This window comes from Pocillopora verrucosa, chromosome 12 (assembly GCF_036669915.1).
Source record: "Pocillopora verrucosa isolate sample1 chromosome 12, ASM3666991v2, whole genome shotgun sequence".
In the NCBI taxonomy this organism is placed as follows: Eukaryota; Metazoa; Cnidaria; class Anthozoa; order Scleractinia; family Pocilloporidae; genus Pocillopora; species Pocillopora verrucosa.
Window position 1 is genome coordinate 997653 of NC_089323.1, and position 25696 is coordinate 1023348.

At 38.6% G+C, this 25696-nt stretch overlaps 2 protein-coding genes across 3 annotated transcripts; one reads left to right on the forward strand and one right to left on the reverse strand.

Moving 5' to 3' along the window:
* Positions 1-85: 85 nt before the first annotated feature.
* On the forward strand, positions 86-22627 carry LOC131769593 (microtubule-associated serine/threonine-protein kinase 3). Of its 2 annotated transcripts, none has more exons than XM_059085316.2 (28): positions 86-648; positions 3884-4117; positions 5261-5283; positions 8504-8616; positions 9040-9130; positions 9644-9731; positions 10061-10093; positions 10394-10446; positions 10847-10921; positions 11196-11271; positions 11697-11726; positions 11840-11920; positions 12273-12377; positions 12544-12642; positions 13049-13219; positions 13511-13599; positions 14020-14286; positions 14622-14702; positions 15013-15083; positions 15426-15653; positions 16034-16138; positions 16538-16657; positions 16848-17262; positions 17396-17667; positions 17783-18018; positions 18410-18484; positions 19389-19866; positions 20239-22627. In XM_059085316.2, the coding sequence occupies exons 1-28, from the start codon at positions 376-378 to the stop codon at positions 20853-20855; spliced, it is 4599 nt and encodes a 1532-aa protein (XP_058941299.2). In that variant the 5' UTR covers positions 86-375; the 3' UTR covers positions 20856-22627. The 2 variants fall into 2 exon arrangements, with proteins under 2 accessions (XP_058941299.2, XP_066015056.1); XM_066158959.1 differs by lacking the exon at positions 86-648 and adding an exon at positions 2911-3058.
* Positions 22628-23480: 853 nt separating this feature from the next.
* LOC131769615 (uncharacterized) lies at positions 23481-25076 on the reverse strand. Its single transcript, XM_059085343.2, has one exon. It carries the CDS (start codon positions 25004-25006, stop codon positions 23870-23872), a length of 1137 nt encoding a protein of 378 aa, XP_058941326.2. The 5' UTR covers positions 25007-25076; the 3' UTR covers positions 23481-23869.
* Between the last annotated feature and the right edge of the window lie 620 nt (positions 25077-25696).

Consider the following 25696-nt stretch of genomic DNA (forward strand, 5'->3'; position numbering starts at 1 on the left):
GGTCAGGGGCACATTTAAGCAAAGTATGCGCGAGACGCAAAACAAGGCTCCCTGGGGATTTATCCGGTTGTTCTATTTTTATCCACACTCCACGTTAGTGGTAAGGATGCGAACTTCTGAGTGCCTTCTCTCGGCTCTTTGAACTCGACTTGGATATCTGTCTGCCAAACAATTTATTCCATTTACCATGAGCCGTTTATTGTAAACTCCGCGAGCGGCATAAATGCGGGGAAAAGAGAAACTGAAGTTTTTACTGACAGAGTCCGCGAGAACCACATGAAATGTATGTGAACAGTTTCAGTCGTGTTATGCTGAAGATAAATTTTGCTGCATCGTGGTCTGTAAACACGGACGATTGAATGGTTTTGAGGGAAGATGGATGCGTTAGAGAGTTCATCGACGGTATATCGCACTGAGAGCGAAGGCAGCACGACAAGCGAAGACAGAGAAGGTTCTCTACGAGCCTACTTAGAGAAGGAGTCACTAGGGCATTTAACCGCGCTGTTTCCAGACGATGTTTCGCTCAACTATTTTCAATCATTAACAGAGGACGACTTGGAGCATGATTACAACGTGAAAGATGACAAAGAAAGAGAGCTTTTAATGCATTCCATAGTGAAATTGCGAGAGGAATTTTCAGCGTACGAGGTGAGACTTCAATGACACAGACACAAATTTTGTTCTATACAAATTTGTCCTATCTCTAATTATTTGCGCGTTACTTTTGGCCAAATTTCCCGGAGTCAAGCAATTTTTGAAGTTGTAATTTTATTTTTAAAACCTCCAACTGCGTTCCCAACATATATATTTTTTCAAAAGTTATTGTGTTGTTTTCGTCGCGAAGACATTCGCATGTTATTCAGGGCCGCTGGCATCAAAGGAAACAGTGAAAAATATAAATTACCACGAGGCACCTTTCGACTATTACACGCATCTTTTTTAACATCCAGACGTACACTTGGAGGTATTTAAATTCCCCATCGATATAAAGTCTACTGTTTTTCACTGCGAGCACTTATTTTAAAATTAGTTTCGTGTGATTTTGCTTTATTTATCAATGTCGTAAGTTTGGGCCTATTTCCAAATGTCATCTTGTCCATTTGACGTGTTTCCTGAAACTAATATTATAAATATGCCACAGATTTATTTGACCGAAAGAACAGTCCTGCTCTCCTCTTGATATCTTTATAAATCTGACGAGACACTTTTGTTGATCTGTCCGAATTCCAGTCGGACTTTTTTTCTGTATCAGTAATTTCCTGAGTCAAACGAGGGAGTGATTTCCGATGTGTACGCATTTGCTGTACATCACACCTTTGTTTTCGCTCTGTTTATGACTACCTTCTTGTGAGGTGGCTATTTTTTTCTTTCCGGATTTTTCAGAATGGAGTGTGGCACGGGCGATCGTAAAGTATCATTCCCTACTTTTTCCCTAGTTACAAGAAACTGCGAGTAATATTTGTCGTTTTACAAACAACCATCGATAGAGGCTTCATGGTACATTGATCTCTGTTGCGTGTGAAAATTATTATGCAAGGGTACTGTTTGACGGAAAAGTATATTGGTGGATTACTGAGTCTCACTCAATTTGCCTAGCGAAATGGTGTGTAAATCACTAAATGTAAAAAGTTCTTTATTATGCAAATATCGATTACGTTTATTGCATATATGATTCTCAGCAGGAATATACTTTAAGTCGTGAGATGAAACAGTATTTCACTGTTCTCTTGATCTGTAATCTAATCATTTGAATTTTCATTACCTGGGTGGTTAAAACTTTTTTTAATTGGAAGCAAAAATTTTCCCCGCGCGAACATGATCTTCGTTCATTTGTTTTTATAACCCTAAAATTCGCGTTGTGTAAATATGGCGCGAAGCATTGTTTACAAAATATATCTTCTGTTGACTTAGCAAAGTATTCGCAGAAAATTGTCTGTTAGCTTTCCTTGGCGTCCCTGCTTTAGTGGACTTTGGCTAAACTAAAATTGAGTTCAACCAAAAGCCCTTTTTCATTCAAAAAAGACCATTAAATATATTTGACAAAAAAAATGATTACATAACTTGTACTGTAAGGTTTTTTCCGACATTTACATTTCAACGGAGGAATCTGCCACTAGATAAAGACTTAATCATAAATTCCTAGTCGATCTTTCATAGAGATCGCTTCTTCTTTCGAGGAACGTTTATGATTTATTAGGAATTTGAAACGAAGTGGTCTTCAAATTGATTGAGAAATATAGTAATTGCGGATTTCTTTAGAAACCTTTGGTAATCTGCAATTAGCACATCATTTGCATTTGTATATTCTGATGTCTTTTTTCATTCCATTAGTCAGAATCTATTAAAAGCACTGCAGCTTTAGAACAAATGTCTTTGTCACCCAACTAACTCCTTTTCTCATTTTTGTATTATTTTTGCTCTGTTCTTATGAAGTACAGTTTTTGCATGTTAATTTTTAAGCCTTGTGCAAAGCTAAGTACACAACAATTGAAATTTAATGCCAATGGAGAGATTAAACCTTTAATCCCTAAGAGTGATTAGCTTCTAATTTCTCTCTATAGTATCATTGTGATCCAAACATTTAAGACCAGAGAAGTCCCTGATTTTTGAACAAGTTCTCCTTGTTATTATGAGATAGAGTATATGTATATGTAGAATATGTAGAGAACAGAACGGAGAATGAGCATACTGATGTTATGGTGTAAAGGGCTAAAGAACAATCCCCCTCAACCAAACTTGCCAGGACTGGCTATTTCTGAGAAACCACAAATATTTCAGAAAAGACTGCTCAAAACAAAAATAGACTGAGTACAAATGTTTTCTTCAAATGTTGAGTGACTATAATTTAATGGCTTTTAAGGGTTATTCCTAAAAGGCTAGTGCTCTTTTGCTGCTTAAAAATCCAGGTTTTATGAGCTTCAAGTGTTAAAGAACAATTCCTTTCAGCAAAACTTGCCAGGGCTGGTTATTTCTGAGAAACCACAAATCTTTCAGAAAAGACTGCTCAAAGCAAAAATAGACTGAGTACGAATGTGTTCTTCAAATTGGAATATCTTTGGTAAGGCAGTTGTGTTCATGATTTTATCCTTGAAATGTTGATTGACTATAATTTAATGGCTCCTTAAGGGTTATCCCTAAAAGGGTAGAACTCTTTTGCTGCCTAAAAATCCAGGTTTTATGTTCTTCAAGTGGATCAATTTGGGCAGAGTGTTTTGTTTGTAACCAAGGAATTTGTAGAAATGATATTGAATTTTGGGCTCCTTTCATGAATCTGCAAGATATCAAGATATAGTTTTAATTAAAACGCAATGAATATTTAAGTACACATATTTAGATAAGAATTTGTGACTGTGAAAGGCAAAACAGACACTAACAGTTATCCGTTCGAAGGGGTAAACCGTTTGTTATCCGTTCTTCATCTGTTCGCCATCCGTTCGCACGCCTAAAAAAATCAGTTCAAAGTGTTTGACAAACTGTTTGAATGGCTTGCATATCCGTTCGAAATACATTAGCATTTTTTTGTTGCATGTTGATTAGAAAGGCTGGAAAACTTGTTTATTTTTTTCATTTTTTGACTTTTTTGAATAGCAAGCTACCATGCTGTACTCCATACAGATCATTTTTTTATCAAAAAATTTTCTGAGCCATGGAAGAGAAATTTGGATTTACTTTTAGTGTAGCACCTGCTTGGTTATTGTACAATTCTGATTAAATTTTATTTTTTGTACCGAGCAATTACCTGGTATGTTGGACACTCATTTACACATATAAACTACTAAGCTAGAGGTTTTGATTGATAAATTTTTCACTGGCAAATTACTTTTTGATTATTAAGTGTCTAAGTAGGCAACACTATTTATGTAAATTATATATTTTTTTACAGTCTGACTCGGAGCTTGATAACAGCGCAGAGTTGAATGCAGAAGTTTTTTCATCACTGCCAAGAAATTTCAGGCTTAATCGATCAAGACTCTCAGATGACTTTGCAGAAACAAGATCCAAGAGGAGAGAGAGTTTTGGTTTTCCATCTGCACGGCTTGACGAGACATCGAACTTGATCCGCATGAGGGCTAATCCTTCATTAGGGAGTTCAGAACCCAACCTCTCAGGCAGTTGTGTAAGTTGAAGTCAACTGAAATACATCTTTTGTAACCTAATTTTTCCTTCTTCCTTTTTTTTATTAAATAACAACACAAAAGGATTTGGGAAAGGGTTTTTTATGTGGTGGGAATAATTTTTTTGGCATTTGTTTGTATTCTGATTGTGGGGTTTTTTTTTTTTTTTTTTTTTTTTTTTTCAGTGATAAAGCATAAGTATATGAATATTTTTTATTTTAATTTATTATTTTTAGGTTTTTGTTCTTTTGTTTTTTGTAAATAGTGAGCTTGACTTCATTAAATAGAAAAGTTGTTTCCACTTGTATGAACATCATGTAGGTATACTCATTTGCCTACAGATGGTTTTTTCATTCAGACTTTTCTCAGTCAGATATCGCTAAGGGTTTAGGGTTTTGGCTACTTTACAATTGCCGACAAGCTTTCAATCACTTGATATTAGAATATGCCAGAAAATTCTGTTGTAATTGCAGTCAAGTGTTGTTACTACATACAAGGTGCAGCTGTTGATGAAGACATTTGATATCAACTTTGATTGTGATCCTGGTTTTCCATAAATCTCGGGTTATAGTAGCCTTTTACTCTTAAGATTAAGTTGTATTAGTTCTCCTTTTTCACCAACCATATATTTTCTTCAAAATTATATCAAGAATGTGCAAAATGGCATCAGAAATATAAGAACTCTCTAGCTTTTAGTAGCAGAACTCTCTGGCTTAATTTTAATGGCCTGGACAACTTTACCCCCTTGAAGATGAGAAACGTCAAATTGACCTTAAGGATCAAGAGTTTTCTGACCTTATTCCAATCACGTCTTGTTTGGCATCGCGCAAACAAAAGACATTTTTTCTTTCTTGTCAATAAATAATTTTGTCTCATATTTTTCATGCTGTTTGCTCCTGACATAAATATTGATTCTCCATACTGTCTGTCATCCATTTCTGTAATTCAAGCTCTGAGAAGTTGATTTTAAATTGTAAAACATTCACTTCTTGATAATTTTATTTCCTCTCGTTACTGTTCTGCTTGAAAGTGTATTGATAGTGTAAGGAGAAATTTCCTTTTGATCAACCAAAGGAAGGATCGAGCTAACTCCTGTGGTGAGAAATGTTATCCAATAATCTCTTGTTTATTTTGTACATTTTCAGAGTGACATAAGCCGGAGACCAAGGTATGACTTCCATGTAGATATTAATTCAATTCATTTGTAGTCAGATAGCAGCAAACAAGAAATGAATTTTAAAAAGACAAGACATATGCATACACATGGATTTCTTTTATTTTCTAGGTTTGTTCAAATCTTACAGTAAGGTTTTTGGACAGATTGTGTAGTTTTATCAACATCCTGTTGTGTGCAGATAATTTTAAAGAGTGCCTTATATTACGCTGATGTATATTTACATGTGACGTAAGAAATCACGTGATTTTCCGATGATCTCAAGCTCACCAGACGTTATTTTACAAGCATTGTTCAAATTATGTAGTTTTTTTTTCCAGGAGCAAGGGGAAATAGTTTTCTTCTTCTTTGCGTCAATGTGCTGTAAAATTTATGTGCAAAAGCAACATGTCTGTGTTAGATTTCATGTCAAGTAGGCTTAATGTGTATTGGATCCATTTAGCTATCATTTCCTCTCAAATGTATTTCTCATTTACATTTACCAGGTGACTCATATAGACGAATAGTAGGAATTATGTAGGCACTCTCCTGGGACACATTTCTTTTTATTGGGCAATCATGCTCGTTAGATGAGTTAATTCTATGCTGCTTTTCTTGGTCATTTTTTTTTAAAGTGCAATTTACATGTTAATAAATTTTAAAAGCTACAGTATTTATATGTACATGTCTGTCTGTCTTTTTTGCCCGAAGCACTTTTGAAAATTAAGTTTTTTAGTGGCCAAATCTACATTGGTCTGAAGAGGGCTTTGTTATTGTGTAAAACCTTTCTGACCAGTGGTTATTGTCAAAGTGTTTTAATTGATCTTTTATCAAGTATCAGGTTGGTGTCATATGTTAATTTTGATCAAAGTGAAACTGAATTGTGATGTTAGCAAATTGCTGAATGGAATATCTATTGTCCAGAGAGATTCTTTGTATTTCATTTCTTTGGGGTTTTGTATATTCTTTTAGCTTGATGAAGCAGCTTTTTTAAAGAATCATTGTCTTCATAAATTTCTTTGTAATTGCATTCTATATTCTGTCAAAATTTTGAAACTGAAAAACGTATCTAGCAATATGATGGAAAACTGCATGGCTATCTCTGGAAGGTCAGTGGTTTAATTTCTTAGATCTGTTTTTCCTAAGTATATTGTGACATAATGAACAGTATATGATAAGCTTTGTAAGGATGGAAAAGCAGATGTTTGTAAAGGCTGGTGAATATTGTTTTCAATCTTTAGCCAGCACATTTGGATCACATTTCATTTTATTACATTGAAAACTGAACATGTAACCAATAACATTATTGAACTTGTACAGTGCTATGTATTGCATTTTTGTAAATAGAAAATTATTACTAACAGAATAATCACATGTTTCATTGTTCATGTAATATGCTGAATTGGAAAATTGATAACACTTCAGGATGTGAAAGGCACATTTTTCACTTTCTAATTTTGAATGAAAATGAGACAGTATTCTTTAAAGACACCTCATGTAACAAACATTGTGCCACATAACTTTCTGATTGAACAAATGTATCCATTAAATGGACATGAGCAAGAGAAGCCTGAAATTATATACAATTTATAAGTATGTTAAGGTTTAAAATTTCCTCTGTGAATTTTTTTTTTTAACCAGCTTTATTATTGATATTTGCATTCATTTTAATGTCACACAAATTTTTTTCCTTGCCAACCAAAAAGACAAGAAAAATGTTAACTTTGAGACATATTAAATTTTTTTCAAATCCATTGTTCTAAACAAAGGCTCAGCTGTCTTTCAATGTATGGGCCTTTATATTCAAAATAGTTCTCAATCTGTAAATGTGTGTTGCTTGGTAATTGCTTGATAATTTAAGGTGATTCTTTGTTTCATACAAAGGTTAAAATTGATGAGGTATTGTACTGTGGTGAATTTTACACAATTGAATAATTTGTATTGTAGGGGCAATTATCTTGTAATAATTTATCTCCAATCTATTCTGCTATTTTCCTGATGGTCAAAAACATCATTACAATTTCCCTGCACTCAGATTTTTTTTCTCCTTTCAAATAATTTTTTTTGCCTCGTTTAACTGCTTCAACAAGGAATTTTCTCTTCTGAATTTTGAACCTTAAGTTTGCTTAGCATTGCAGTGGCAATTGCAATTATTATGGGTTTCTTTTTGATTAGATAACAATAAAAATTTTTACATACCAGACTTGACGTCTATACTCCAATTCTTCTTTTGAATTTCTTTGTGTACAATTTTTCTCAAGATAACATGTGAATATGCTCATTGCACAATTTTCTTGATATCATACTGGGTCTTAAACACTTATTTTTTTCATAAATATGTTGAATAGGTTGTTATTAATTCCAAATCAAAGTTAAGTGATCATGGTGTCTGATTGTTACCTTTCAAAGTAATTTCATCGGTGGTTGATTATGTTATCACAACTTGAGGCTTTGTTCAATATTATCTGGTAAATTTTGAAGGATTAGTTGAATTTTAATTAAATTTAGAGGCAAAATAACATATTTAGATTTTTCTATTAAACAACAAAATTGTTATTTATCAAAAGACAAGTTATTGTGGCAGAAATGTGTAGCAGGAAGATAGAAGTATTTGTGATTTGAAATTTCTGCTTTCTGAAGAAAAAGAAAATGATCCGGACAGATAAATAAAGTGTGGTTTATTGTTATTATTTGAGGCCTTAAATGGATTAGGCATTGTTTCAAATGCCTGGAAGTCTAGATACATGTAATATTAACCAGAAAACTGCTATTTCTGGAAGTCAGCAATGTTTTCAGTCCTAGAATTGCATATTTAGGCCAACTATTTACATTATCACATTTGATTAGAAGATTTTATTAGTGAAGTGATTCCATAGAAATGTGTCATATCTGTGCAAGTTTTTGTTGTGCTCTGGCTGATAACTGTATGAAATAATTGTGTCTTTTGAGACAAGTTATTTAATCAATATGTGTCCTGACAAATTGCAAATACCTTTGTGAGTATGGTGCACTTTGACTTCTGCTGTAAATACACATATATATGGTTGCAATTAGGAAAGCTACATTTTTATTGATATTCATTCGTTTGGTAGATGAATAAATAATATGTTATGTGGAGTTTAAATTTAAACATCTTCATGAGGCAAAACTGTTAAGTTGCATTACATTGTTTGGAAACCAGTCAGAGAATTCCCTGGTATGTTAACATCAGTGTTTTGTTTTGTTTTTTTTGTAGCTCCTTCAATGCTGGATCTCGCAAAGCTGGTAGAAGTTACACCACAGCAAGCTCCATGCCATCCACAAACTCTGGCAGACCATACTCGCCATTTTCATCATCATTTACTCATGGTAAGTGCCGACATCATGCCATTGTTTGGGGACTAACCTAAAATGAACTAAAATGTCATTCAAGAGGAGTATCAGTACTCATAGTCTCTTTGGACAAACTTAACCCTTTAAGTCCCACTTGTGACTTAGACAGAATTTCTCCTTACATTATAAGTATGATATCATGCAGACAAGTAATGAGAATAAAGAAAAATATCAATTAGGGGATTATTGGTTGATCCAATTCCATATTCTCCAAACTATCATCACATAAATTGTATGGCAGACTGTAGAGAGAATTACTCATGAAATCTTGGGAGTTAAAGGTTAAAGTTGTCTGCAGACTTCACCTTTTCCTGCAGTGTACCATCCAATCCAAGCACATGATAACTTAGAAGTGGTGATTTTGATACACTGGATATTTTTGCTTTGTTTTTTTTGTAGGTTCTGACAGCCCTGTTGGCAGTCCTAGCTTTCATACGTCTTCCAGCAATACCTCCTCAGGAGCACATTTTGCATTTTCAAATATCAGAAAGTAAGCAACATGTTTTTGTGGATCATTGGAAAGATTTCAAATCATCAAATTGTTGAAGAGGCTCAAATTTTTGTCTAGTTGAGGAGGTGCTTTCTGACACGACATCCAATCCTCCCAGTGTTTCACAAGGAAATGCAAGAAAATTTGAATAGAGAATTTAGTAGTTTATCAGATGTCAGTTGGAGTGTTTCCCATTCTCCCCTCAATTATTAGGCCAACTTGGCTGAGAAAGACTAAGAGAAATCTTTAGCAACATGGAAGCATGTTTACTGGGCAGCCAGAGAAAGTGCCTTGGCTGCTAGTAAAAAAATAGCGGTCTGTGACTTTTTACATGCATATGATGTATGTACATATAATTTATTAATGTGAGTTCATACTTAGCTAAGTAGCTATTTTACAAGTAAACTCACAAATCATACAAGTAGGTAAATAATTAACTACATGTATAAATGAAACAATTACAATTGATTTTGTTTAATGTTTTGTTTCTTTACTGTGCTGTTACTTCAACAGAGACATGGCTGGAAGGCGCTGGTCTGTTGCGTCATTGACATCATCATCAGGATATGGAACACACACTCCTTGTTCGTCATCGTACTCTGTAAGTATTACAATTCAGTAATTGCTTACTACGGTGACAAAGCCATCGCAATTTCCAGCAGCCTCAAATTTCACTCACAGTCTATTACTGGGAATTCTTATGTTAATAGAGAAACATACTCTAGAAACCATTTAGAAGTAAATTAATTGTTTTACATGATTTGAGATTTCATTGTGTAACCTGTTATCTGTTAGTGCAATTGAAGAATAATGTTAGCCACACAAATTATAAATAACCTATTGTAGACATGTATTGTTCATGTAAACATGTGGGACGTGCATGTAGTTTTTGCTGATTTTTGCATTAAACATTTTTACTTTGTTTTATAGTCACTGGCTTCGTCACAAGAAAAACTTCATCAGGTGGGTACTACTGCCAAATTCCATTTTATTAATTTTATTTCCATTTCAGCATTATTTTTATTGTATTAAGCCTTTAACTCCCAGAAGTAGTTAACACGTTCCTTCTCCCTGTAAATTCCATACCATATACAGCAAAGGACAATGAAAATACTCAAACTTATCAGGTACAGGAATGTTATCTTGATTTGACACCAAATTCTCATTACTAAGTTACAGAGAAATGGGTAGCAGCTAGATATGAGATTTAGCAATCATATCTTGTGAGTTAAATGGTTAACATGAATTTCTATATTGTCACAGTTGCAGATAGGATTGCCGTATAGTGATGAGTACAACTATGGAGCACACTTTAGGTAACTTAGGAGTGATAAGCTTCTAATTTCTCCTTACAGAATCACTGCTGAATCAAAAAATAAGGTCATGAGAAAGAAAGGAAATGATCTCCAACATATAAAGCTCGTGAATGTCAGACAAATTCTCCTCGTCAGTGCCATATGAGATGTATAGAGAACAGTTTGGAGAATGTGCATACTGATGTCAGGATCTAAAGACTATGTTTTTTCAGCACGATTTTGAACTCTTGATATTTCTAAATAAAACAAAATTTATACAATCTATATATTTAAAAGAAAAAAACTATTGTGTCATTATTATCTGAGGCCAATGATCTTGGAACGGGCTTCCGTAGAAGATCTAGCGAAGTCTCGAACACTTTCGTGGAAATTGACAAATTTTAATTTTTTTTTTCTGAAGTGCTGACAGCGACCAGGAAGAAGATACTAATGGTCGCAGATCCCCCAAACCACGACAAAGGTCACGAAGTCTGAGGTGGGTAGCCTGTGTTCTTTTTTATTTAGATGAAAATGAATGTCCCTTGAAATTTGAAAGATCTAGGGTCGTGTTGGGACTCAAGACGTTTGAGATCTTTCGATAACCTTTTTGGAGAATTAAATCGTTTATCGGAGGAAAGCTTCTTGCGCGTGTCGAAATCCGATTCTCGATTTGCAATCCTTGCTACTTTTGAGAATCGAGGATTGAGTTGAGAGTGAATGTTAGGAGAAGTTACAATTTAATCACTACAGATATGTGTTGTGTTTTGCAGTCCTGGAAGATCTCCCCTCATCCATGAAGATGAACTGCAGCTGTTGAATAATCTGTACAGAGAGCGATTTCCTAAGGTGAGGTTACTGTCACAAGTTAGCTAATGGCTTTGTAATATTGATTAAAGTTATATCATTTGTCATGTTTTTTTCACTTCCGTTGTGGATTGCAACGCCTCGACTGCACACTGCAACATGTAGTCTTCTCCGTGCGATGATGTCGACTTGATATGTGTCACCTCGTGTAGTAATAAGCTGATTGGCTGGATTTCAATAGCTATGATTGGTGGATGTGTTCCCGCGGAGGTTGTCCATCAAATGGCTTTCCTGTTGTTGTTTTTGAAAAGACCACATCATGAGACAAACTTAAATACTTTTGTATTCACCACGATGAATGAACACAAACCCTTTTTCATGATGCCTTGTTTTTGTGGTAACCCACCGTCATCTGATGTTTCAATTGAGTTATATTTACTCCTCTTTGTACAACTTTTATTTTACAGGCCATAACACAAATGGAAGAGAATCTTAGTGTAAGTACAGTCATTTTATGGCCCATTTATTTGGTTTTGTTTGTTTTTTTTCCGAGGTTTGGAGCGCCGCTCCCTTTTTGATGGTTTGTTTGATTATTGTTGTTTTTTTCTAGGAGCTGATAGAAGAATACGCAGAAGAGGGAACACTGAACCATCATAGCTGCGACGCAGTTTTAAACTTCGTCTGGAATCAGGTATAATTTTGCTGCCGTTTTATTCCATGTATTTCGAAGGTGTAGGATACACGGGCAGCGATGTGGACTCAGACTCCGACTCCGAAATCAAAGGCTCATTTTCAGGCTCTGGTCGTTTCATTGTGTTGTGTTCTTGAGCAAAACACTTAACTATCAGTGTCTCTCTCCACCCAGGGTATAAATGGGCGCCAGTAAAATGTTGGCGTCGGGAGGGGTGGGTGCGAGCTATTTATACAGTCCCTTGCGAGCGGGAATTCACGCGATAGAGTGAAGTCCCACCATGTGTCTGCTCCCTCGCGCGGTTCTCTCGCGGTGCTCGTTTTAATCTAATGGATCTCAAACTTCGTTTCAGGTTCTTGAAGCAGCTCGCGATCTTCTCAAACAGTCTCAGGATAGTGCTCTCACAAGTTTGTACTTTTATGACCTGTCTGATAAGCTAGAGCGGCTGCTTATCGAGGTAGGCCATTGTTTCAGATATGTTTGAACATTATCTCATCATTCGCATTTTCGTTATCGACATTGACATCGACATCATCATCTGTGTTATTCTCGTTGTTGTTGCAGTCTTTGTTTGTGTAAGACTTCATGTGTTCATATAACTTAACGTCCATGTTTTCTTTCAGGCCCATCAAAAGACAAACTTGGATATTTCCCCAGTGAAGAGACTTGTGAGGAAGTTGCTTATGATCATGTCAAGACCAGCTCGGCTATTGGAATGTCTGGTAAATTAATTTAATTTTCTTTTGTAAATAAGCCACTAAACAAACGATGCAGAGAAAGAAATGGTAACGGAAGGAAATGATTTCTGACAGATTAGCAGATTGACAGAAATAATGGTAGTTAGACAGTCAGTCAAACAGACAGACAGACCGACAGACGGTGAGACAGGCAGGCAAACAGAGAGATACAGAGAAAAAGGCAGACAGTCTGAAGTACAGATAGAGTAACAGATAAGCAGACAGACAGACATATAGTGAGACAATCTGACAGAAACACGAACAGACAGACAGTCAAACAAACAGACAGTTAGAGTGTTTTGATCCTGATAATTTTAATGTGAGAACATTTCAGACACATCTCCTAAGAAGGTTTACTCTCTTCTGATTAGAATCTTCGCTTGCATTTTAGGAATTTAGCCCTGAAAATTTCTACAACCTACTTGAAGAAGAAGGACGAGAACTGGAGAGGGTCACCGACAAGGCAGATATCACTAGCTACGTGAAACTCAAGTTAGGACTGGGACAAGCTGAAGATAACCGACCAGACTCGCCAGAGGATCCAGAACCTGAGTCACCATTGGTAAGAATCTCCATCTTCCTCTTTCATTTTAAATGAACTGAAGTTCATCATTCCTTGATTCGTAAGTTCTTTCCTTCCTCCTTGTCATCCAGTGTTGGGCTCTTTCAGTTCAATTTGTTCCCTCTCTGTAGGTGTCTTCTTCCTTCTCTTGTTCTGATTAACCCAATCAGTCGGTTTTCTGGCACTTTCTTTATTGAAGTAGTCCTGTGTCGTTGTGGTAAATCTATTTAGGTGTATTGTTATTTTGGATACAGTGCGCTAATCTCCATTTGTATGATTCATTCTTGTTAGAAATCTGCCAGTCCTAACTCGACAGTAGGAGAAATGCCAACAGAGGAAGACTTTGAAATCATCAAACTCATAAGCAACGGTGCTTACGGGTAAGACCACAACACCGGAAACTACGTTCTCTATCTACTCTTTGCGAGAAGTGCGTGGGTTCTGTAACATCCCCTGCTAGCCAGAACAGAGAAGATGCAGAAGACGGAGCTTGCGGTTTATCGTTCTAATCCGAAAAGACAAGGATGTGTAACCATTTGTAGATGTCAAAGCAAAGGCAGCGTATTCTACCTAGTTATTTTAAGACCCTGAGTGTTGGTCCGGTCTCGACCTTGAACCCACGTCCTTCTACAGGGCAGACCGGCAATCGACAACCTAAGCCCACCCTGCCCCCATATTTATCCACCTCATGCACCGATAGGTTTTCCTTTGCATCAGGTTGGTTGGTACTGCAGGAAGGGGAGAGCTAATAAATGCGGCGATGGTTGTTTGACTCAATATTTTTTCTTCTTGAATTACAGTGCTGTTTACCTAGTACGACACAAACAGACTCAAATGAGATTTGCGATGAAGAAGATGAACAAGCAACTTATGCTGCACAGAAATCAGGTGCAACAAGTGTTCGCAGAAAGAGACATTCTGACCTTCGCCGAGAATCCGTTTGTGGTTGGAATGTGGTGCAGTTTTGAGACGAAGAAACATCTTTGTATGGTGTTGGAATATGTCGAGGGAGGAGATTGCGCATCGCTTTTGAAAAACAGCGGACCGCTTCCCATGGATCTCGCCAGGTAAACGGCTTTTCAGTAATTCTCTAAAAGGGTAAAACAAAAAAAAATAGCGATTTTTTAACCGAGTGTGGAAAGTACTTCCAGATTTTATCGGTTTTGCTTCATCTGGCTCAATGATTGGTCTAGAAAACGTGCGTCATCCTCTCAACCAATGAAATGCAAGGGTAAAATCAATTGCGACTTTTTTTGTTAAACTTGCAAAGAATGCGAAACTTAAAGTTCTGAGGGAATTGAATATGCTGGCCTTATTCAAGTAGAACTGCACGAACCATACCCTAACGATTACACAAAAAATCCAGTTACTTAGTGACTTTGTGTTTTTTTTTTATCATCAGAGCCTACGTAGCTGAGACCTTATTAGCCGTGGAGTATTTGCACAGTTATGGCGTCATTCATCGTGATCTTAAACCTGACAAGTAAGTGTTGATAAAAATGTCTCTGTTCATTTTTTCTTTAGTTCGTTCTTTCATTTGCACAAGCACAAGTGTTTCGTCGCTCGCGGGAAAGTCTGAGACCTTAAGCAATGCTAGCTGGCCAAAGGTCGATAAGGTACCTAGTGCCAGACCTCGGCAAAGCCCCGACTCGTTCCGAATCTTCCCGCGGACGGAGAAACGCTTGCTTCCAATTTTTCACCCTTGTCTTTATCTATGCACGCATTTATCTTTTTTTTCATCTTTTATTTGTTGTCTGAATTTGACATCCTTTGTGATTTTTTTTTCTCTCCAGTCTTTTAATAACATCACTGGGTCATATAAAACTCACAGACTTTGGATTATCTAAGATTGGACTCATGAACAGTAAGTACTCTTTTTCCATTTGTTTTCATAGTACTGTTTCGTGTTTCCAGGGCTTTATTTGGAACCCTTTTGATCCAGAGTCCTTTGTACCCCATATCAGTTTGCATATTCTCCATACTGTTCTCTATACTTCTCTGAAGGTGCTGATAAAGAGAATTTGTGTAACAATCATGAGCCTCTTGAATTCGCGATCATTTCTCTTATTCTCGTGACCGTTATGTTTGATTCAGGGGTGATATTGTAAAGAGAAATTAGATGCTAGTCACTCTAAGGGATCGAAAGGTTAATTAACGGCGTCTCCCATTCTTTCTTCGCTGATTTTCTCTCGTATTTCTCTTCTAGGCACCACACATATGTATGAACACTCACTCGCTCAAGAGACAAAACAGTTCATGGACCAGCAAGTTTTCGGTACCCCGGATTATCTGGCGCCTGAGGTCATTCTCAGGCAAGGCTACGGCAAGCCTGTGGATTGGTGGTCCTTAGGGATCATCCTCTACGAGTTCCTCATTGGAGTGCCCCCCTTCTATGGTGACACGCCCGAAGAATTATTCGCTGATACTTTGAGCGGTGAGTGAGAAAAAAGTCACAATTTCACATTGGAATATAGTGTAGATCTTTTCCGCGTACAAAATTGCTCCCCAGGTAACCAGCTAATCTAACCCGAGAGTGACTTTTCGGAAGTTTTCGTCTAAATTCGGATGATTCCGTCCAATTTTCTATGGTTTCGTTCAAACTCGGACGGTTCTGTCGGCATTCGGACGGTTCTGTCTGATTTTGCCCGGTCTTTCTGTTTTTCGGATAGTTCCGTTCGACTTCGGAAGGCTTCGTCAGGTTTGGGATGTTCCGTTCGTTTTTGGACGATTCCTTCCATCTTCTAACGTTTGCAGCCGGAGAGGAGATTTATCTCTGATTAGATTTTTATAGTCTTTTCCTCCTCATCATTACAGGTGTCATTGAATGGCCAGGAGAAGACGAGGCTCCTCCGGAAGACGCGCGGGATCTGGTAACGAAATTACTAGAACAGGATCCTATAGCACGTCTGGGCACCGCAGGTAAGTGGTCCTGGGGTCGATTTTATGTACCATAATACCTTTGTCTTTTTAAATCGCGAGCTTTCAGCTGTAGCGCATATTCGTCGAACTCTGCGCAAGTAGAGACTATGAATTATCTTATATCTGCACTCATGATTTTGTCTGTGTCACTATTCATAACCTATAAACAATTTTTACATCAGCGCCGTCTTCCGCCTATTGTTCGGCAAATCTCCGTTGAAATTCCCGATGAGTTTCCGAATCATTTTCGTCTGATCTGAAATAGTAAAAGTTACCCAAACATTTTGTCGGTTGCGTCTCCTATCAGGGATTGTAAGAATTTCGTCTAAAATATCCTTGACGTTTCTCGTGTAGCCCTTTCATGATGTATTTTCTGGAATGTTTTTTCTCTCTGTTCAGGTTCACACGAGGTGAGGGAACACAATTTCTTTCTGGGCTTAAATTGGACGGCGTTGCTGAGACAGAAAGCTGAATTTATACCTCAACTTGATGGCGAGGACGACACAAGCTACTTCGATAGTAAGTCAGTTAAAACGTTGTTGAAGAGTAATTTTCAAATGTCGTCGAAAATGTGATTGCTAAAGAAAACTTGCACCAGCCTCTCGATTTCTCAAATGTAAACATAAAGCTCCCATTTTGCTCGAATGTGTTCTACAACCCCTGAAACGCCATCGTGACAAGATTCCAATCATTCCGCTCCTTGTTTCAGCTCGCACGGACCGCTACAATCATGAGTTGGAAACAGATGACGACGAAGAAGATGATGAAGAATTCAGCAGCTTTTCAAACGAGTTCAGTAACTTCTCTACATGTTCCCCCCGGTATTCCCGCATTTGCGGGTCACCGGTCCCATCCCCGGTTACTTCTCCGGGTCCTTCATCCCCTGTATCCCCTAACAACCCTAAGAAGGCTTCAGACGCGAAAGACTCGGGTGAAGAAGTGTCGACTCCCCGAAGCGACCTGAGCTCTGAAAGTTCCCCACCGACTGTCCGAAAGAGGAATCTGGAACGGAACCCGCCACTTAACGTTGAGAGCCGAGACAATGACGAAGATTTCCAAAGGCAACAAAGTGATAGCGGCGTTGATAGCGATCGTCCTCGTAGTCGAACGAATTCGACAAATAAGTAAGCTATTTTTTTGGGGTTGTTTTTATGCCTTTTTCTCCACGAGTAAACAAAGCAATAATTCAAGAGATTAGTTTTTTGATATGGTGATTTTAAGCTAAACTGTGGCGATCGTTCTCTCATTTTTTTTCAGTTCTTTAACCCCTGTGGAACGAGATGTCAGCCCATTTTCCCCACTAACCCCTCCCACCGTCCGATTAAGGAAGAAAGCGTACTCAGATTTGGCCCCAGTACCTATCCCGCTGCTGTCATTATCGGCTGACGAGGAAAGCCCGAGCAAACCCTCCGCAGCCGGCCTCACTGTGGAGACTGAGACCGCGGACAAATATCGGATGCAGCGAACCCATTCTCTCCCGGGCGAGGGAGGCAGAAGACTTTCATCTGTACCCAAATTAGAGCTCTCGTGTAAGTTTAACTTCAACAGTTCTCTCCAGTTACTTATGTATTTCTCTAAAGAGCCTTAGGTTTGCTCCATCCTTCTCGTGATTTTGTTTCACGCGCTTTTCCGCATTTTCGACAGTATCCGACGATGAATATCGCGCTTTAAGCCAACACATACGAAGCCCTCCGGGTTCGCCTCTGTCCCGAACTCCCCCTCGTTCTCCGACCAGTCGCCGAAGAGCCAAGACACTGTCGCTCTGTCTTCGTCCGCCAATCATAATCGAGAAAGGACCTCGTGGATATGGATTCACTTTACAGGCTATTCGTGTGTACTTCGGAGATACGAACTACTACAAAGTCCATCACCTTGTGTCGGTAAGTTGGTGATGTAATCGAGCAATGTCTCGTTGTGAAAGATTTGTTTGTTCTCGTAACTTCCCTTTTGGAAGAGTGACATTTGGATGAATAGATTGAAAGAGCGAACCTTGTAATGATGATTTTTCCAATGTTCTCTCTTTGGAAGAGTGTTAAGGAAGCATCAGACATTAAAATGTTTAAATTTTTGAGTGAAAAGCCGAGTGACGAAACATTTGTGACTGTAAGTGTTTCAAGTTTAATAGACCAGCTTTGCTCAAAGAACGGAGCAGTTGCTGAAGTTTCAGGTGGAGAGTTTCGCATGGCCAACATGCCATTGTTTTTTAAGCTTCTCTTACGACTTAGACGCGACTCTAGTTTTGATAGGAATTTTATTTTTCTGTGTTTGTAGAATGTGGACCATGGCAGTGCTGCTTTTGAGTCCGGTCTTAGGCCTGGCGACTTGTTGACCCACGTGAACGATGAGGTAATTTTCGTGCGAATGCTTTATTTTGATGTAACTGATACAAATGCTACAGAGACTCTAATTGAGACTCGAGTTTTGCTAGGAATTGTAATATTAGGGCCATTTATTGAGGAAAGGTAGCCGCGATTGTCAATAAAAGGCCAACTTGCCTTGGAAACCATTTATTTGATCGCTTTAGAGGCAGAGGACAGCGATCAACTTTACTGGCAGTGCAGATGTGAACCAAATCTACGAGAACTCTGTCTATCATTTAAGCAGTATTCTTGTAAATGGTCGCGTTCGCCGGATTTATTTTTTCTTAGCTTTCTCGTTCCAATGGCCCCTTAATAGCTTTGTCACGAAACGCTTACAGAGTTGCGTTACGCGGTCACAGCGGCTATCAGGAAAGAGCCGCGTTGTGTTACTACTAATTGATTGTTTGAACTGCAATGTTTTTATTGATGAAATCTTTAACTGTTTTTGTTACTTCTTCGTCGGTTGAAACTCGGTATTGCAAAAGAAGCTTTATTGCTCAAGTGATCTTGACGTAAGTGCATGGTGCATTTTACTGGGAAAAGAGTCGCATGCGAGCTTCTGTGGTCTACAGCCGTATACCACAAAAGCTCTCTATCAGTACAGTAGGGCAAATCCACATCAATCTCTGTAGACAACAGCAACAGTTGCTCTTGGATGACCGAGTCCTTAGATACATTCTGAACGCAATCTAGAACATCCTGGAAGCATATAATTAAAGTACTCTGGTAGAATTGCATCATAATTACATAACCTACTAGAATGTTTTTAGTAGAAGGTTCCATGATATGACATCAGAACGTTGGAGCATTCACGTTGCCGTGAATAGACATTATAAGAATTTCCATTTTACAGTCACGTCCCATAATGCATCATGCTATTTTATTCGCAGTCGGTGATGGGGCTCAGTCATCGCCAAGTCATTGAGCTTATCCTTGGTGGTGGAACGAAAGTGAAACTCAGTGCTACGGAACTCGCCAAGACATCCATTAAAAGAGGAGGTCGGAAAAGGGTGCTGTCGGCAAGTAAACAAGTCCGAAAGAAGCTTCCTATCAAACGCGGAAGAAAAGGAACTGCTTCTCAAAACCTTCCTTCTCCTGGTTCCGAAACGGCAGATAAACATCCGAAACAAAAACCGTTCTGGAAGCGGTTTGGCCGTCGAGCAAGTCTGTCGCCAGGAAGCAGCCTTCGGAGAACAAGTTCACTGAAGCGTGTGGTGTCGTCACCAGATTCCCCTCGGCCGGCCTCACCCAAACTCACCTCGCACTCGTTTGATTTTCGGGCGTTGTCGGATCAGTCGTCATCTTCTGTCGGTAGTAGTCCTGCATCGTCACCAAGTTCGCCTTGCGCGCATGGCCTAGGACGACCAGGTCAGTGCAAAAAAAATTTTTTTTTTTTAGGTCAATAAGAAATTGAGCTTTTTAAATTCGTAAGGTCAGTTGTATTTATTGGGGCATGATGGGCAAAGGACTCTGGATCTCTAAAGGTCCGGCCTCGACCTTTGGATGGTGTCACTGTTCTCTCTTTGAGAGATAAATCAGTTTTGTTTCAGTAACCAGATGGAACAACTTGGTCGCCAAATTGTCCGATTTGAACAACTCTTCGCCATAATGCGAAATATGACAGGGTGAGGATTTCAAAAAGTTTTTTGGCAACACCGTAAACCGGGCTAAGTCCTGGAGGATTTTTTAGCCACTCACGTACATGTAAGCAACCTAACCTATTCTTTTCCCTTCTGTTAGGAACTCTACAAGGAATTATTCCAAAGCTGCGAGCGGTTCGTTCTCCAAGAAGAAAATCATCAGCGCATGTTCCCGTGTCACCCCTAGCAAGGACACCTTCGCCAACCTCAGTCTCCCCCTCTCATTCTCACGCTCATGGACACCAGCCTCGTAGCACGTCCCCTTTGACCCTTCGGGGGTCCCCTGCGTCACCACATCTGGCTACAATTACGCCCCAGACCTCCCCGAGGCCTGGGTCGCCTTTATTAAGACGCGCCTTATCTCCGGATCATTTTCATCTCAGCAAACACGATAAAAAGACTGAATTTCGCCGCAAGACATCTCGTGATGAGAGATCTCTCGGGAGACAAGACAGTTTTGAGCGAAAAGGACGCCACCACCGTAGACATGATGCAGTATACCAAGCTGTACGTTGTGTTGTCGAACACGAAAGTCCCCTCGAACGTCCGCGAAGTGTTAGCTTGAACGAAACAAAAAGTCCAAATAAACTGGAACTTAAATGCGAGCTACGAAGACATTCCGAACAGCCACCGAAAATATTGTCAAATCTTAAGCTTGAACCAAGAGGCAATTCAGGAGAAAAGCTAGATGAAACAGATTTGGATACGAGGTTTTGACGGCTGGCCGTTAATTACCAAGAATCGAACAATGGTGAACTTCGATGGATCTCCTTGACTGGTTGGAGCAATTTTCTGTGGTTTATCTGTCGTATTCCGAAATTGCAATGGTTTTATTTCACTTTACTCTGTGATTGGTTGAAAATTGCAATGGTTTTATTTCACTTTACTCTGTGATTGGTTGAAAAAAAAAACTCGCCCCAACCTCTCTACCATTCAGATGCAAAACCTGAATCAACTGCACCGTGGTCAAGTTCAATTTTCCGCGCTTAAGTTATTTTGGGTTCGGTTCACGACAAAAAAGCTCTCAATACCAAAAGACAGACTGCCCTGTAGATACTGTAAATACCTGTAAATAACTGAGATATGTACATAGATACAAAGACAGATACATTATGTCAATTAGTTAACTTAAATGTTTTATTGTGTATGAGGTGACCAAAGTCTTGTTTCGTACACGTAACAACGTGGACAAATTGATAGGTACATTGTAAAACTATTGAGAAGCAGTCCTGCGAAAGGGGGTCATATACTCTTTCGTCAGAATTTGCATTCGTACCTTAGATGAAAATGTCGCGGTTTCGGCGTCATGGGCTTTTCAAGGTTGTAACTAACAATCCGGGAAGTTCAACCTCATCCTCGTTGCTTTTTGGTTTCTCAAGTAAATTATTGACATTTTTCTATATTGCTAAATGAATATGTTTGTGTTTTCCTTCACATTGAAGGTTATTTTACGTAGCACAACAGACGACGAGCAATTTTCAGTTGAGTGTCGAAAGTGATTCGGGATTGCTTTGTCTCTGGTTGACTCCGCTGTATGATTGGTTCAGAATATTCGCCCCACTCTCTTAACCAATCAGATTACATACTGAATCCTACCGCGACCACGTCACTTGTGTTTTCTCGTGCCTCAGGAAGTTTGCTTCTTTTTACTCTGTTCTTATCGTTTCTTAGTGATATTTTTCTTTATCCTGATTGAACACAGAGTGCTTGAGTGGTTTTTTTTTTTTCGACACTCAATCGAAGAGCGCTTAAACATTTCGACAAGTAATTCATTTACCTCTAGATTATAGTGAAAACTCTCAGAGGAGAACCAGGATTTTCAAAATTTAAGTTTCCATAACGAAATAAGGTTAATAGCTTGTTGGATACGTCGTTGTTTGGTGGGAAAAAGATGGTTGTTCCAGGTTACTGCGATTCAAATTTACATCGACTGTTTCCAGGTTCTTATTTTTGAGTTTATTCCAACTGGACAGTCCCGGTTTGATGTATAAGAGTTCGAATGTTCTCGAAGGGTTTAGGAACAAACTCATTATTTTGTGTAATTAGTATCAGGTGAAACAAGAGAGTTTAGAGGGAATTGGCGTTTGCGAGAAAAGTATTGTTACCGATTGAATAATGTGAGAGCGTCTTTGTGAAAGTTTGAAGATTTGTGCCTGAAGCATGCATGTGTGGTATATGGAGTATGTGTGTTTGAGTGTGCGTGTTTACGCTTCGTTTTCACTTGTGTACGTATATATTTGTCCAATCACATAGATTTGTGATAACCGTGCGAGGGAAGCTGGTTTTCTCTCGAGTGCCATAGCAATACAAATTCTTTCCAACCTCTCGTCGAGTTGCGCGTCCAGTGGCATTGGCGTGGTAGATCGTGATATTAGGGGCTGGAAAAGACACTTATTTAATTTTCATTGAATGATTCTGAATGGTGTAAATGATAATAAGTGTAATGAGTGGTAATTATGAAAAAGTGGAAATAAACGAAGTATAACGTATTTTGCTGAAGCTTGCTGGCCACTTACTGAAACATCGTGTGGGGCTTAAGCCCACTGGAAAACCATGGTACATTCTGTGATGTTTCAATATTCCTCGGGGTAATAATTATTTACTTATATTTTGGTGCAGGTAGCTAACTGGATATCCGTGGGACATCCCGTGACGTCTAAGTATCACAAGTGGGTAACGATCATTAACAAAACCTTTGGAGCATCATGGGACATTCCGTGATGTCCGAATATCACTAACATAACTTTTGGGGCATGTAACTAACTGGGTATTCGTGGGACGTTCCGTGATGTCTTTAAATTACTCGGGGGTCACGATCATTATCACAAATTAAGGGGCATGTAGCTAACTGAATATCCGTCGGATGTTCCTTGATGTCTAAATACTACTCGGGAACGATCATCAAAATATATTTAGGGACACGTCGCAACCGGATATCTGTGGGACATTCGGACATCGGTAATGTTTCACTCTTGCTTAACAAAGTGCGGGAAATTTGTTTAAAACTTTCAATAATGGTTTCTAGTGACGAAAGTTGACAAACTTTTACATTGTCACAGTCTTGACGCTTCCTCTTCTGAAGTTTCATTGTTTTTCTTAATTGACTTTTCAATGAAGAATATTGAAGATATTTTCAAGTAGGTGATAAAAACGATCTCTTATACAAAGGCTTGCACGATTTCCTCGTAATCCCATCGTCACACATTCGGGGGAACACGAACTGAAAACTGGGCGGCGATTTCTAACCGATTTAAGTTCCTCCCGTGTTGAGACCATTTACAAATATCTAGCACATCGAAATATTGCTATAGAAACTTAGGCCTTGGTGTTTGTTTCGTCACTGAGTGCTTTATTCTCTCTATGTAAACACGTTTGAATATCAATTGTAGTTAACATGACTTAAAAGCAATTCTCGGCTGTGTGTCATTTGTTTAAATACACCACACGGCTTGTTTTGACATTATGTATAAAATGGATGACAGGATCACCAAAATAACTCAAACACTAAGGTACTTAGACGGTTTTTAGTAATTTTTTTCTCTTTTTTTTGTATAAAAGTTTCACAGTCTGTCTGCTTCGGAAAAAGATCCATCTTGCAGCGGGGAAATTTCGTCCTTGAAAAAGTGCCAGCGACGGTTTTCTTTTTGTTTGTGTCTTTCTTCCTTTTTTCCTTTCTTTTGGGAAACAAAACAGTTTAATTACGTTCAAGTATAAAAACAATTGTAGCGTTTCTATTCCTTTCTAAATATATCGTCTATTGTTATTTCCTGGTCTTCTGTGCGCAAATATCTACAGTTGGACAAATCATTCCAATTTTCGGCCGACTTTTCCTTCTGAGCAACTCTCTCTTCCCTCAGGGGGGGAAGCCCAGTCCCTCGGGATACTTTCCGTACCCGACCATGAGCGACACTCAATCTACGACCTCCGAGATAATCTGGGAGCGCATCGAATACGACCTCGGCATCGTGCGGGTCGTGTCTCCCGGGGGGAACCCCCATCGGACTGTCTTCTCGAGTTCCCAAATTAAGGATCCCCTTTTTCTGCCAGGGAAGACGCCGCTTTCTGAGTTCTCTTTGGTTTCCCGATGGAAATTCTTCGAAAATGCTCGGATTCGTTCGTATAGAAATTCTACCTCCCTCCGGTTTTTGTTGTGTTTGTGAAATTCTCCGGTCTGAGCTTGGTATGCTCGAGTCAACGGTTCTGATATCAGTGTTTGTTACAAATCGACCGCGAAATGCATCGTTTGTCGACCTCTTTCGCTCGCCTCGTTGTTGCTCTCTGGGAGAATATTTCGAAGGAAATGCGTTTTCAGCGCCGATTCGACTCGAGAAGACTGTTTCATTCAGTGTGCGTGAAGGAAAGCCATCTTTTTTCCATACGCTAGCCTCGTGTTCTTCTGTCGTTCTATCTTCTTTTCGTTCTTCTAACACTTTCTCCGCACTTTGCCCATCATTTAAATCGTCTTTAGCCCTCTTGCTGTATTGCGTGTGTGAACTAGGAGGATGGGTTCCACTCCTTCGCCTAGCCACATCGACATCACCGACATCTCTCCTTTCTTCAGATGGAACTGTATCAATTGTCGTCCTTCGCGGGCGTCTTTGAGGTTGCTCAATCAATGACGGAACATACTGTGTGTGATTTCCACCTTTGGATACTTGCAGTTCTCGTTGTAACCCGTGCAGAATTTCCTTTAACTCGCGAGTTTCATTCCTAATGCGTTTGTTTGATATCTTATATGAAGTATCGATCGCTTGTAACTTCAGCTTCAGTTCGTTGTCTGTCTGCGAAATCTGCGAAACCCGCGTGGTGGACGCGAGAATGTTTCGTTCTTCTACGGATCGCGAAATCTTCCTGTGATCTCTGCTCATTGTGTTTTTCTTTCAATTTAGTTAAGTCTTTTTACAATTATATGCCACTAATACATCTCACAACACAAGAGCCAAAACTTTTCAAGTTTTGAGTAAACTGTGGCTTCCTGCGTAACTATATAACAAGTCGGGGTAAAGAGAATTTGAAGTTTCGTCAGCAGACTTACTCTCATTACTTAAGAAGAGATATGAATTTTATAGGTCATAGTGTAAAAACGGAAAGATTCTAAATAGCTCAATAAATTTGTCCCCAAAGGTGTGTCTTTGACGTTTCCAAACGTTTCTCATATAATTTTTTTCTGGTAAAATTCCCAAAGTTGCATACTGCAGTACTCTATTTTGAAGCGAACGATAAGAAATATTTTGAGACGGAAAAAAATATATATTTTCAAGAACTTCAATTATCCCTTCACTAATAGCCGTATATTCAAAGACATGATTCCCAACGAAGAGTTTTCAAGAACTTTTAGTTTATGAAGCAAATATTCTAAGAAATGTCCTTAACGACCATTTTTGATCACGTCACAAACTTGTCTTAACAGTTCACTGCCAAGGAATTCAAGTAAACAGTTTACAGAATTTTTAGAATATCTTTGTAGAAACGAGAGTTTTGATAGCTGAAGAATTAGAACCGAGATATTTTAAATGGCGAAAGAAGTCTTGATACGTTGTTTCCTTCGCAGAAAGAAG

Excerpts from the sequence above, each read along its gene's own strand:
- LOC131769593 (XM_059085316.2), top strand. The coding sequence starts at position 376 with ATGGATGCGTTAGAGAGTTCATCGACGGTATATCGCACTGAGAGCGAA. Across the intron at positions 4,118-5,260 it reads CCAACCTCTCAGGCAGTTGT|AGTGACATAAGCCGGAGACC; the intron begins GTAAGTTGAAGT and ends GTACATTTTCAG. Across the intron at positions 19,867-20,238 it reads GCATGGCCTAGGACGACCAG|GAACTCTACAAGGAATTATT; the intron begins GTCAGTGCAAAA and ends CCCTTCTGTTAG.
- LOC131769615 (XM_059085343.2), bottom strand. The coding sequence starts at position 25,006 with ATGAGCAGAGATCACAGGAAGATTTCGCGATCCGTAGAAGAACGAAAC.